At 37.9% G+C, this 14,317-nt stretch overlaps 1 protein-coding gene across 12 annotated transcripts in view; it reads left to right on the forward strand.

The window, feature by feature from the left end:
* The window catches only part of LOC132393009 (succinate--CoA ligase [ADP-forming] subunit beta, mitochondrial-like), a 173,559-nt gene that overhangs the window by 23,176 nt on the left and 136,066 nt on the right, over window positions 1-14,317 (forward strand). For all 12 annotated transcript variants that reach the window (XR_009511729.1, XR_009511719.1, XR_009511722.1 and 9 more), the window contains exon 3: window positions 7,081-7,180. Coding sequence is in view for 1 of the 12 variants with exons in the window: in XM_059967694.1 (XP_059823677.1) it covers window positions 7,081-7,180 (100 nt within the window). In the remaining 11 variants the exon portion in view is untranslated. The remainder of the gene's footprint in view (window positions 1-7,080; window positions 7,181-14,317) is intronic.

The following is a 14,317-nucleotide window of genomic DNA, read 5'->3' on the forward strand; positions in this document are numbered from 1 at the left end:
TGCTTTGTATTTTAGCCCTCTTGAAATGAATGCCAAAATTGTATTTGGCTTTCTTATCATCGACTCAACCTATAAGTTAACCTTTAGAAATTCTTGCATAAGGTCTTCAAAGCCCCTTTGCACCTCTGATTCCTGAATTTCCTCCCTGTTCTTCCCCTTCCTGAAGTCCACAATCAGTTCCTTGGTCTTACTGACATTGAGTGCAAGGTTGTTGTTGCGATACCATTTAATCAGCTGATGCATTTTGCTCCTGTAAGCTGACACATTACCATCTGAAATTCTTCCAATAGTAGCTGTGTCATTGGCATATTTATAGATGGGGTTAAGCACAGTTCAAGCCTCACAGTCGTGAGTGTAGAGAGTGTAGAACAGTGAGTTATGCATGCAACCTTGAGGTGTGCCAGTGTTGATTGTCAGAGGAGGAAATGCTATTTTTAATCCACACTAATTCTGGTCTCCTGATGAGGAATTCAAGGATTCATTTGCAGAGGGAGGTACAGATGCCCAGGTTTTGGAGCTTGTTGATTAATACTGATGGTGTTGAATGCTGAACTGTAATCAATTAACAGCAGTCTGATGTAGGTATTAATAATTGTCTGGGTGATGCAAGACTGAGTGGAAAGCCAGTGAGATTGCTGTAGGCAAATTGCAGCAGATTGAGATCCTTGCTATGGCAGGATTTGATGCTGCCCATGACCAACCTCTCAAAGCACTTCATCACAGTGGATGTGAGTGCAGCTGGGCAATAGTGGTTGAAGCAGCTCATCGTGCTTTCCTGGGGACTGGTATAATTGTCGCCCTTTTGAAGCAGGTGGGACTACAGCAGCTGTCCTTGAACACTCCTGCCAGTTGGTTTGCACAAGATTTCAGTGTCTTACCAGGTACTATCGGGGCCTGAAGCCTTGCATGGGCTTATCCTCTTGAAAGATGCTCTGCCTCCAAGACAGATATGATCACAGGATCACCCTTCGCACAAGTTCTATTTTTCCCTTTCAGACCATGAGCTCATTCATGATGTTGAGTTTATCTTGTAGGAAGTAATGACCTACAAACCCATCCAGAGCTGACGTGCATCTGATGCCGTCTCCAATTTCAATTGGAATTGTTTTTTAGCCTTGAAACTCTGTAGGTCAAACCTGGATTTCTTGTATAGCTCAGGATCACCAGTCACAGATCTAGCCATCAGCAGACAACGAATTTCCTGGTTTCATCCATGGCTTCTTGTTTGGGTATGTCCAGTATGTTCTTGAAGTCAAACACTCATCCACACTCAAGAATCCCTGAATATTGTCCAGTCCACTGATTCAAAGCAGTCGTGTAAGTGCTGCTCTGCCTCTCTAGAACATTCCTTCATGGTCCTCACCACTGGTGGTGCATTCTTTAGTCTCTGCTTGTATGCTGGGAGTAGTACAGCCTGGTGATTGGATTTTCCAAAGTGTGGGCATGGGATGGCATAGCAAATGTTCTTATTGGTGCTGTAACAGTGGTCAAGTGTGTTGGCTCCTCTGGTTCCACTGGTGATATGTTGGTGGTAGTTGCTTGGAGTCTGCAAGTTTGCGTGGTTGAAATTTCCTGCAATTATTGGGAAAGCATCAGGCTGCATTGTTTCGTCACTGCTAATCAGTGCTCAGCCCATCCAGTGTCTTCCTGATGTTGCCCAGAAGTGATATGTACACTGCTACCAGGATGACAGTGGAAGACCCCCTCAGCAGATGAAATGGATGATAATTGATACTAGGACACCAGGATTGAACTGCCGCGTCTCTGCACCATGATGAGTTAATCATGAAACATACTGCACCTCCTCTAACTTTAAGAGTCAGCTGTCCTGTCAATGGATGATAAATCCTTTGTGCTAGAGTGCTGTGTTCAAAATGGCAGGGGTTAGCCATGTTTCTGTGAAACAAAATACACAGCAGTCCCTGAGTAAAAGACAGTGAACTCTCCACTCTGTTTTAAGATCTCTGCACAGAAACTCACTTGCATTATGAGTGGCCAAGAGGCATGGAGAATGTAGGCTATTTTAAGAGGACAATGAATGCAGCAATCAACTCTATTTTTAAAGGGTACTCATTTCACTGCATTTAGCATTGATTATTTCTTGATGCACACTGTAGCTCACTGAGGCCGAGAGATGCTGTGTAACACATCAATGCCACGGTGCAAAGCTATTAATCGTATTTCCAAATTTTGCAATTTTTGGTATGTTAGGGTACTGTGAAAGTCATGAGAATCCCTGAAAGGTCCAGATTTTGGTAGCAGTGGAGGAAATGTGTACTCTTATAATATAATTGAGCATGTGGCTAATGCCAGGCAAACAGCAGCTATTATAAAGTGAATCATGCATGGAAGTGCCCAGCCCAGTTTTTGGTATTCTGCTAATGGATTTGGAAAGGATACAAGAAATTGGAGCAGAATTGGACCATTTGACCCATTGAGTCGGAGCTGCCATTTCATCATGGTTGATCCGTTTTCCCTCTCAACCCCAATCTCCTGACTTTACCTCATATCCCTCCATGACCTAACTAATCAAGAAACTATCAAGCTGTGCCTTAAATGCATCTGGCTTCCACAGCCGCCTGTGGCAATGAATTCCACAGATTCACCACTCTCTGGCTAAAGAAATTCCTCCTCACCTCCATTCTACCTGGAGGTGCCACTATTCCAAGGCTGTGTCCTCTGGTCTTGGACTCCCCCACCAGAGGAAACATCCTCTCCACATCCACTCTATTGAGGCCTTACAATATTTGACAGGTTTCAGTGAGGTCATCCTCATCTGAATTTCAGTGAGTACAGGCCCAGAGCCATCAAATGCTCTTCATATGATAAGCCTTTCAATCCTGGAATCATTTTTGTTAACCTTCTTTGAACCCTCCCCAAAGTCAGCACATCCTTTGCAGCCCAGAACTCCTCACAATACTCCGTGAGGCCTCACCAGTGTTTATAAAGACTCAAAATAACATTTGTGTATCTTGCGAGGTCTAATATATGGATGTCACTTACTCAGTTTGCACCTAAAAGATGTGCAAAAATAGGTTAATTTTTATACTCATATCTAACAATAAAGCACTGTCCTTTTTTCTTAATCAGTCTTAATCTGCAACTCAGGATTGAGAGTGACTCAGTTGATTTGGTTGGGCTCTGAAGTAGCAATGTATTCTTTCATAGGTTGGGCAAGAGGTATATAGGTATTCTCTCCAGTGCTTTGTGGTGCTTGCTGAATGTAATCCACATTTCTGAAATGTGAGGGCAGGGTTAGACTGAGTTCCATACTGAGATCAGTATGGAAGTCTTTATACAATAGTATACAATATATAATAGTATACTGAGGTCTTTATCTTCAAGCATTCCTTTCCTCTGACAGCAAAGTGTGTGCTGGAACAACTGAAGGTGATGGGGAGCTTCATTGCCAACAACTGCGTTCGCTAAAGGGGTTATCAACGTGGGGAGTAGTCAATAGTTGCCAGGGGGAGAATATTATGCACTTTAATTGCACAATGGCAGTGTTGTATCTCGGGCTGGTTGCTAGAGATCCTGTGTATTTCGAATGTTAATTACATGGTCTGTTGTCATGTACAGTATATTTCAGTGATGGTTTTGTATAAAGAAGTTTTGTTTGTATATTACAACTTGTCTGAAGTTGGGTGGTCTTGGTTCTAGAGTGATAATATTGTGGGTTAGATGAATTCTGAATATCTTGCTTCACACCAGTAGGTGAAAGGCAGTATTATAGCATTAAAAGTTGAGGAAAGTGTTGAGGCAATAATTTAGAGTTGGTGGACAACAGTTACGATTGGGTCTCTTGTGGAGCAGTTATTTGAGCTCATGGTGTGCATACTGTCTTGAAACAAATTTAAGACAGAGGTAAAGTTTTTGATGGCAGAAAAATTGAGGATATTCAACAGTTGTTCCCAATTGACAGTCAAAAAATTTTGAGATCAAAAACGGTCATGTTTGTTGTTGATTCTGCTCTGTACATTCCTTTTTCACATTATAGCCTGGTGCTTAGATGGATGGAATACATACTGCAGTTTGTGATACAGTATTTTAGGTACTTGAGAAGGTGGTATGGGAGGTCTGGCTTTCTTTGAAAAAAGTCAGTTTGATTGATATTCTTTTGAAATGGGTTTCAGAAACCCGTATAGAGAGTTCTTCAACAAGGGGGCCTTTCAGACAACATGCTAGCAACCGGCACCTCTTCTCTCCCCCACCCCCCCCCCCCCCCAGTCAATTGTTAAAGGCTCTCCACGGAATTTGAAATATCTTGAAACCCACCGATAGCTGGTTCGCATGTATATTTGCAGAGACTTCTAGCCTTTTTTACAAGAAAGCTCTATGATGAAATGCTTTTAGCAGTGGACATGGCTAGAATTAACTCCTGACTGAGGAGGCACCTGGACCTGCTATACAACCTGGAGCCTACTACTATAATTTGACAACAGATGCAACCTCACCAGCTCACCACTTGGCTTTCACCTAGATATCAGAAAAACATAATTCTGTCTGCTGTTTATCAATTATAGCTCGGCATTCAACATTACCAATCCCTCCATACTAATCAAAAGCTTTAAAACATGAGCCTCTGTTATGAGGTCATTGACCTCCTCTTTTGGGAGGCAATATTCAGTGGGGATGTGTAGTAACATCGTAGTGACAAATCTGGTGCACCTCAAGGATGTGTGCTTAACCCACTGCTCTACACTACATTCCTCACTGTGTTGCTAGGCACAACTTAAATGTCATTTATAAATTTGGTGATGAGTTTACTATTGTTGGCAGAGTCCCAAATGGCAATAAGAAGGCATACATGAGTGAGATAGATTGGTTGAGTGGTGTCACAATAACCTTGCATTCAACATCAGAATGATCAAGGAATTGATTATTTACTTCAGGAAGGCGAAATTGGGAGAACACACACCAGTCCTCATTGAGGGGTCATCAGTGAAAAGGGTGAGCAGCTTCAAGTTCCTGTCCATCAACATCTTAGTGGATCTATCTTGCGCCCAGCCTATTGATGCAATCATGAAGAAGGCTCTGCTACATTAAGGAGTGAGAAGATTTGGTGTGTGACTTACTGGAGGTTCCAGTCCATTGGATTGCAAGAGACTGTAATCGTATGCAGGAATTTTAGACTCAGCCAGTTCCATCACAGGCACAACCGAGGTATAGATAGATTCTTGATTGGTCAGGGCATGAAGGAATATGGGGAAAAAGCATATTGGGGCTCAGAGGAAAATTGGATCAACCTTGATGAAATGGTGGACTGGACTCGATGGGCCAAATGGCCTAAATGTGCTCTATATCATCTGGGCTTATAGTGGCATTCACCATTAAAGACCCTTGCCATTCAGTACATGCCCTCTTCACATTACTATTTGGGAAGAGGTACAGGAGCCTGAAATTTTCGGAACAACTTTTACAGTAATTTTTGTTTTGCACTCTACTGCTGCTGCTAAAAACAAATTTCATGACTGATGTCAGTGATAATAAACTTGATTCCTATTAGATTCAATGTGTTATTTGTGTCATTTTTTTGATGTCAGTATTGGTATGAATACTGATCGAGGATAGAAGCAAACATTTCACACTTTTGGCACTTCTGTTTTCAGATGCGTAGACTCTAAATACGCAAATCAGGATGGATATTATGCTGACATTTTGAGCTGAAGGAGAACTCTATAATCAATGTGGTGCCATTCTGTTAGAACAGTTTGATTAGTGGTGCCATTTATACCTGAAACTGCAGCAGGGAATGGGATAGGGAGTGGAGTGGAGATAGAACTAAACAATGATTTTGTAATCATTGGATTACTTCTTTTCTATATACATTTGTTGATGATGGATGTCAGCTAAACAGATAATGACCATGACCAGCCCTCCTTTGTCGATAACAGAGCCCAACGTATGTACAAGGATAAAAGTGAAGATTCTATAGCCATCTTCAGCCAGGAGAGTTGAGTGATCTTTCTCAATAGTCTGTGTTCATCTAATTTATTTCATTCCAAATCTGAGTGCAACTTGAGGCCATGAGACTAAATAACATCTGACTAGTAAAGCTGAAGATGTCTTCAGAATTAACGACTGCAGACTAAAAGGGTTGAGCAAAAGACTTTGTGTCAATCTCAAGATTGTGTCAATAAATACTCAATTTTATATGTCATAATTTAGCTGTAAGGTCAATGGTTATTGTCATGAACTAACTGATATGATAAGAGATCATTATGGTAGCCCAAAGGTGGCAAAAAGTTGCATATTTATCTGTTCAACCACTTTCTGTATCAAATGCTTGAGTCTTCCCTTTTGAGTTATCGTTTGGGATACCTCACTTGATTCTTTGATAATTAGCAAATTTTGTGCACTGAATTCTAGTGTAACTATTTTATTCCTGAAGAAACTAAAATCTGGAAATCTGACTCCAACCTGAGTATTGCTTACAATACTCAGCAGGTTGGAAACAAAGGCTGAAATCTCCTCAGATGCTGCTTGACTTGCAGAGTATTTCCAGTATTTAATTTCTATTTAATTTGTTCTTCCTTTTTGCAGATGGAGTTTGTGTCCCAGTACAGAGACAGTGGTTATAAAAACAGTACTCGGTTTGTTTTTAATCCATATCTAAGTGAATCTAAGCTCCAGTAATCTTATTTCTCCAAAGATCTTAAATATGTAAGTTGTCAGAAACTTCCTAGGTTTTTAGTTGTTTAAATCTAAGCTATTGATTTAGGAAACCTTCACTAGCCAGTAGCATTGCCTCTGGTTTTAAAATGTGACCTAACATTTTAGAGTGTTCAAAATTGGCTGAACTATTGATTCATATAATAGATTTGTCTTCAAATGCTGCTTTTGCATACCATGCAGTGCATTCGCTGATTTTTCACTGTTTCATCATCCACTTTGTGCGTGTTGTCAAAGATGTTAATGCAAGCTTACAGCTTTTGTTAGTAAGTAAACTAGATGCATTTTATTATTTGAGCTAAAATAGGTCCTTTGAGCTAAATAGGTAAGTGAATATTCAGGCCAGGGTAGTTTATAAGTAGTACAGCACTGTTTAATCCTGTATGTACCTGTTATTCTGCATCACAGGCTCAAGAGATTTTATTGTAAAGGCACAGGTTTTGGCTGGTGGCAGAGGAAAAGGAGTATTTGAAGGAGGTCTGAAAGGAGGAGTTCAAATTGCTTACTCGTAAGTATTTTTAAAAAATAAATCGTTTTTTCTTAATGCTCACGAAACGGCCAACATTTAGACATACTGTACCTTGATGATTTTAAAATCTTACTTGAAAGAAACTGGGACAATTCCTTGCTTCCATCCTAAATATTCTACTAAGTCCATATAAAACAGTAATGTCAACTCTTGATCAGATTCCTTTTCTAAATCCAATTAACATTTTCCTCTATTATGGTTGCACGTGTGAAGTTCCATCTACTCTGTTGTTTTCAAATGATTAATGAATTTATATTACATAAATCATAAATAGCAAATCAAAGGTTTTGTTCTTGAGGAATCATTTTTCTCACTTGGAACTGTTCCACTTTACCTACTCCATGCTTCCTATTCACTTTTTAAGTTACCTATTCTGTTATCACCAAAAACTCTGTAAAGCATACATGATTACATTCAGAAAGCTTGTGTAAGCTATATTTACATTTTGATGAGTCATTTTCTAATGGACTATATTCATCCTTTTGAATATGGTTCTTTATACTCTGACAATATTTCTTTCTGTTTTACTTCCCTACACAATCAGCTCTTTAGATTATAACTTTTGTCTTTATAGTTTTCATGTTGGATAATTCTAAAGCTTGTAGCACAGTCTGTTTACTACAAGTTCTCATATCTGCTCTATTTTATTTCCCTTGACAAGATCTATAAATATAGTCTCCTTTGTTGGGTTCTGCAAAAGTGGCAGCGCAGTCATCAATCCCCAAATCCCCCTCCTCTGCACAAAATAAAACGAGAAAGATTGGGCAAAAAACAGAGTACAAAAAAGACATACAGTGGGATGCAGAAGTTTGGGCACCCCGGTCAAAATTTGTGTTACTGTGAATAGTTAAGTGAGTAGAAGGTAAACTGATTTCCAAGTCACAAAGTTAAAGATGAAACATTCTTTTCAACATTTTAAGCAAGATTAGTGTATTATTTTTGTTTTGTGCAATTTTAAAGTGGAAAAAAAGGAAAGGAGCACCATGCAAAAGTTTGAGCACCCCAAGAGATTTGAGCTCTTAGATAACTTTTACCAAGGTCTCAGACCTTAATTAGCTTGTTAGGGCTATGGCTTGCTTACAGTCATCGTTAGGAAAGGCCAGGTGGTGCAAATTTCAAAGCTTTATAAATACCCTGACCCCACAAACCTTGTCCCAACAATCAGCAGCCATGGGCTCCTCTAAGCAACTGCCTTGCACACTGAAAATTAAAATAAATAATGCTCACAGAGCAGGAGAAGGCTCTAAGAAGATAGCAAAGCATTTTCAGGTAGCCTTTTCTTCAGTTTGTAATGAAATGGCAGTTAACAGGAACGGGGGAAGTCAAGTTGAGGTAAGACCAAGAGAACTGCTCGTAGGAATGCTAGAAAGGCAAATCAAAACTCGTTTGACTGCAGAAGACTTTTAGGAAGTTTTAGCAGACTCTGGAGTGGTGGTGCACTTTTCTACTGTGCAGCGATACCTGCACAAATATGACCTTCATGGAGTAGTCATCAGAAGAAAACCTTTCCTGCATCCTCACCACAAAATTCAATGTCAGACATTTGCAAAGGAACATCTAAACAAGCCTGATGCATTTTGGAAAGAAGTCCTGTGGACTGATGCAGTTAAAATAGAACTTTTTGGCTGCAGTGAGCAAAGGTATGTTTGGAGGGAAAAAAAAGGGTGCAGAATTTCATGAAAAGAACACCTTTCCAACTGTTAAGCACTGAGATGGATTGATCATGCTTTGGGCTTGTGTTGCAGCCAGTGGCATGGGGAACATTTCACTGGTAGAGGGAAGAATGAATTCAATTAAATACCAGCAAATTCTGGTAATCTGTAGATAAAAAAAAGCTGAAGATGAAGAGAGGATGGCTTCTACAACAGGATAATGATTCGAAACACACCTCAAATTCCACAATGGACTACCTCAAGAGGCGCAAGCTGAAGGTTTTACCATGGCCCTCACAGTCCCCTGATCTAAATATCATCGAAAATCTGTGGATAGACCTCAAAAGAGCAGTGCATGCAAGATGGCCCAAGTATCTCACAGAACTAGAAGCCCTTTGCAAGGAAGAATGGGCAAAAATCCCCCAAACAGGAATTGAAAGTGTTTACAAGCTGTGATACTTGCCAAAGGGGGTGTTACTGACCATGCAGGGTGCCTAAACTTTTGCTTCGGGCCCTTTTCCTTTTTTGTTATTTTGAAACTGTGAAAGATAGAAATAAAAAAGAAATCTTGCTTAAAATATTAAAGAAATGCGTCATCTTTAACTTTATGCCTTTTGGAAATCAGGTCATCTTTATTTGCTTAGCTATTCACAGTAACGGAAATTTTGGCCGGGGTGCCCAAACTTTTGCATGCCACTGTAACACCGAAAAAATGTTCACAGTCCAAGCCCACATCGAAAATGCAGAAAACCTGGACAACATTCTCCCCATCATTAACAGAGTGATCTCACCAGCAATTAAAAAGGCAGTCTCCCCTCTCTGGCAGCAGGGTGATCCTCCAACGATTTAAAAAGACAGGCAGCCGGCATTTCAGTCTTCCTCATTGCTTTAATCAGTGAAATGGAGTCGACCATTGGCTCGCAGGCTTCTTGTCACAAAGTTCTCGCACATTGCCTTTGCCTCCTTGTACTATCTTGATGTACTTGTGTTTTGGAATGGTCTGGCCAGATGGCATACAAACAGTTTTTCACTGTATTTGTACATGTTACAGTAATTTGCCAACTGCCAAGTTTGGAATACATAAAAATGTATTAACAATGGTGTTTCATTTGAAATAACTTAAGAAATAAAGCAGTTCAGTCTTCATCTTGTAAGAAATTCACTTTTCCGTAATCCCATATCGAACAAAGAACAGTACAGCACATGAACATGCCTTTCAACCCACACTGTTGTGCTGAACCATCTAAAAGTAATTTAAAAAAACCTGTCGGGGGGTGGAGTTTCAAGATGGCGACGTAGACATCTGCCTTTTAGGCGCTCTTCATTTTTTAAGCTATAATCACCCTTTAATCAAATCTTTTCGTACCTAACTACATGGGTTGATATTTACGATTTATTTCTTTTTTAAAATAATACTTGATTTAATTTTTTCCAACTTAAAATGTCTGTACCTGAGAAATCGTCTAAAGACCCTATATCTCTCGATGCAATCTCCAGTCTTCTGGATACTAAACTTGCAAGTCTGGAAAATAAACTTACTCCGAAAATGTCTGAGCTTGACAATGTCGTTAGATCATTTGATACCAAGCTTCAATCGCTGGCAGCAGATATTGAACGGCATGAAGAAAGGTTTGCGGCTCTTGACAAGATAATTTGTGAAAAAATATATACAATCGAAACTTTGGAGGAGAAGGTACGATCGACTGCTAAAATAGTGGAGCAGAATAAGTTTAAAATCACCGATCTTGAAAACCGATCTCGCAGACAGAACTCGTGTATTATTGGATTTCCCGAAAATGTTGAATCTGGTGACTTAACTGAATATTTCTCTAACTTATTGTGGGAAATTTTTGGCGAGGACGCTTTGCGGGCTAAACCTACTATTGACCGTGCCCACAGAGTTCCGAGATTTTCGGCTGCGAGAGACAAGCCACGAGCTGTGATTGTCCGTCTCCATTATCCTCGGGAGAAAGAGCTTCTAATTCGATTAGCTCGTCAGAAAGGTATGATTTCTCACAAAAACAACAAGTTTCGTATTGTGGAGGACTATTCATTCGAGGTGATGAGGGCGAGAATCGCTTTTAAACCGGTGATGGCAGAGATTCATTCGATTGGACTTAAACAAGCTTTAAGATACCCAGCAAATCTCAGAATTACGTTGAGTGATGACAGTCAGCGCTTTTTTAATACTCCGGAAGAAGCGAAGAAATTCGTTGAAGAATATCGGTCTTCTAGTACAAGTTGAACTATGTGTTATGTTGAAGAAATTTTGGAGAGAGGACGCCATTCCGCTTTTAGGCTTTAACTTATGAAGCTGCGGTATAGCTTTTTACTTTGGTCTGTAGACCTGGTTTTTTTTATTATCATGATTTACAGATGCTCTTTTAATTTTACTATAATGTTTTTTTTTTAATTAAGTTTTTTTTTCCTGTGGATTAGATATATACGTTAACATTTTGTAATAATGATTTATTTTTTAAGATGTCGTTTCTTTTTCCCCATAAGACTTTGCTTTCCGTAAGCGTTTATTTGCCTGTATTTGAGAATGGGACGAATGTCTTGAATTTTTGGACCTTTTTTTAATATATATTGTAGTGGTTATTGAATCCTTTTTTAATCTTATTTTGATGACCTTTTTTAAAAAAAAAGATTGGTGAATTTACATTTATATTCTGTAATATGGTCCTTTCAAAATGTCGTTTCTTCTTCCCATAAGTCTGTTTTTGAAACGTCATTTTCTTATATTTGAATATGGAATCCTTTTTTAAAGGCATATTACACTACTTTAAATTTCAATGGTTATTAATGATTTTTTGCTTTTTTATATTATTTTTTCATTTTGATTGATATATATTCTTTCTTTTTACAACCCTGTAGTTATATCTGGGTGTTATATAGTTTCTCTTTTCTTTTCATGAAGTTGCCATCTTGAAAATGGGGGTAATATTAGTATTAGTTTGTGCGCCTGCCGCTTGGCTCTTTTTCGAGGGGTTGGGGGAGGGGGTAGGGATCTTTTTTCACGCTTTTGTTTTTTATTTTTTTGCTTTTAGTTTATGGGCCGACTTTAAATTATTAATATTGTTGAGGTGTCATGTTCTCCTGTTGCTCCTGAATCATTTTTCCTTCTTCCTGAATCATGGGTTATGTGTCTTTTTAACCTTTTATGATATACACAACTAATATTGGCATGATGGATAAGTCTATTAACTTTATCTCTTGGAATACTAATGGTTTAAATAATCTGATTAAATGTAAAAAAATATTTAAAGTATTCCATAGACTAAACGCTAATATTATTTTTGCACAGGAGATCCATATTAGGAGGGAGGATAATCAACGTTTTTTAGGTTCTGGAAGGGTCAACAATTTCACTCGAATTGTACCGCCAAAATTAGGGGTGTGTCTATTTTTATAGACCCGTCAATTTCGTTTACACATCATGAAATTATTTCTGATCCACTGGGCAGATTTTTGTTGATAACTGGTTCACTTTTTAATCGAAAAGTGGTTCTAGTTAATATTTATGCTCCAAACTTTGACTGCCCTGAATATTTTAAACGTTTATTTACTTCCCTTCCTAATCTAAATGAATATATGTTGATAATGGGTGGAGATTTCAATTGTTGTCTGAATCCTTTGATGGATAGCTCTAAACCTATCCGAATTCTTCCGAATAGATCAGCCTTACTTATTAATTCTTTTATGGTTGATTTGGGAATTACTGAAATATGGCGGTTTTTGAACCCTAAAGATAAAGAATTTTCATTTTTTTCACATGTATATCACAGTTATTCTAGAATTGATTATTTCCTTATTGATCATCGTTTATTAACGGATGTTACTGATTGTAAATATGATTCTATTACTATTTCGGATCATGCACCTTTGAAGTTATCTATCAAGATTTCAGACTTTTCTAATAATACTAGATCTTGGAGACTTAACGCTACTTTGCTTCAAGATCCAGAATTTATCACCTACATAAAACAGCAAATTGACTTGTTTTTCTCAACAAACTATACTGGAGAGATTGACAGAGGAATACTTTGGGACTCTTTTAAGGCTTTTATCCGTGGACAAATTATCTCATATTCCGTTGGTAAAAGAAAACAGATATTTAGATATTGCTTTATTAGTGGATAAAATTAAAGAAATTGATAAGATTTATTCTGTGACTCCTACCAAAGAACTTTATAAGAAGAGAGTTGAGCTTCAAATGGAGCATAGCTTATTATTATCTTCTTCAATTGAGAATCAATTAATTAGGACCAGGGCTCAATTTTATATCCATAGTGATCGATCTGGTAAACTGTTAGCTAATCAATTAAAAGCTATTTCGACTAAGCGACAAATTATTAAAATTCGTAAACAAGACGGTAATCAATAACTACTGATCATAAAGAAATCAATAGCACCTTTCAAGATTTTTATAAATCTTTATATCAATCAGAATTTGATGGCGATCTGTCCATGATGGATAATTTTTTTTTAACAATTTGAATATTCCCAAACTGACAGATGAAGATCGTAGCTTGTTTGATGCTCCTATCTCTATGGCCGAAATAGGAGAGGCTATCTCATTAATGAATTCAGGGAAAGCTCCTGGTCCTGATGGTTATATTATAGAATTCTTTAAAACTTTTTCTTCTTTGCTTTCCCCTTGGTTATGTGAAATCTTTAATGATGCATTTGCTAAGAAGAGATTACCTCAATCTTTTTATGAAGCTACTATCTCTCTAATTCTTAAAAAAGATAAGGATCCTACTTTATGTGCATCTTATCGCCCTATATCACTATTAAATGTAGACTCTAAGATTCTTACAAAAATTTTAGCCATTAGGTTAGAAAATGTACTATCACAGATTATTTCAGAAGACCAAACTGGTTTTATTAGGAATCGGTATTCCTTTTTTAATATTAGAAAATTGATTAATATAATTTATACTTCATCACCCATAATCCCAGAATGTGTTATTTCATTAGATGCTGAAAAAGCTTTTGATAGAGTTGAATGGACATACTTATTTAACGCTTTGAGATATTTTAATTTTAGTCCTAATTTTATATCATGGATCAAACTAATATATTATAAACCTGTTGCTTCTGTTCTTACAAATAATTACAGATCCTCTTTTTTTCAATTATCTCGTGGTACGAGACAAGGTTGTCCTTTAAGTCCTTTATTATTTAATATCGCATTAGAACCTTTAGCCATTGCTATTCGTGAATCTCCTAATATTTTTGGTATTACCCGTAATGAGAAGTTATACAAGTTATCACTTTATGCTGATGACTTGTTATATATTTCTGATCCTGACAGGTCTATTCCCGCTATTTTATCCTTGTTGGCTCAATTTCGTAGTTTTTCTGGTTATAAACTAAACTTGGATAAGAGTGATTTATTCCCTTTAAACGCGCAAACTTTATTGAATGATAGGATACCTTTTAAAGTTGTTACTGATAA

Source organism: Hypanus sabinus, chromosome 4, assembly GCF_030144855.1.
Source record: "Hypanus sabinus isolate sHypSab1 chromosome 4, sHypSab1.hap1, whole genome shotgun sequence".
NCBI classification, from domain to species: domain Eukaryota; kingdom Metazoa; phylum Chordata; class Chondrichthyes; order Myliobatiformes; family Dasyatidae; genus Hypanus; species Hypanus sabinus.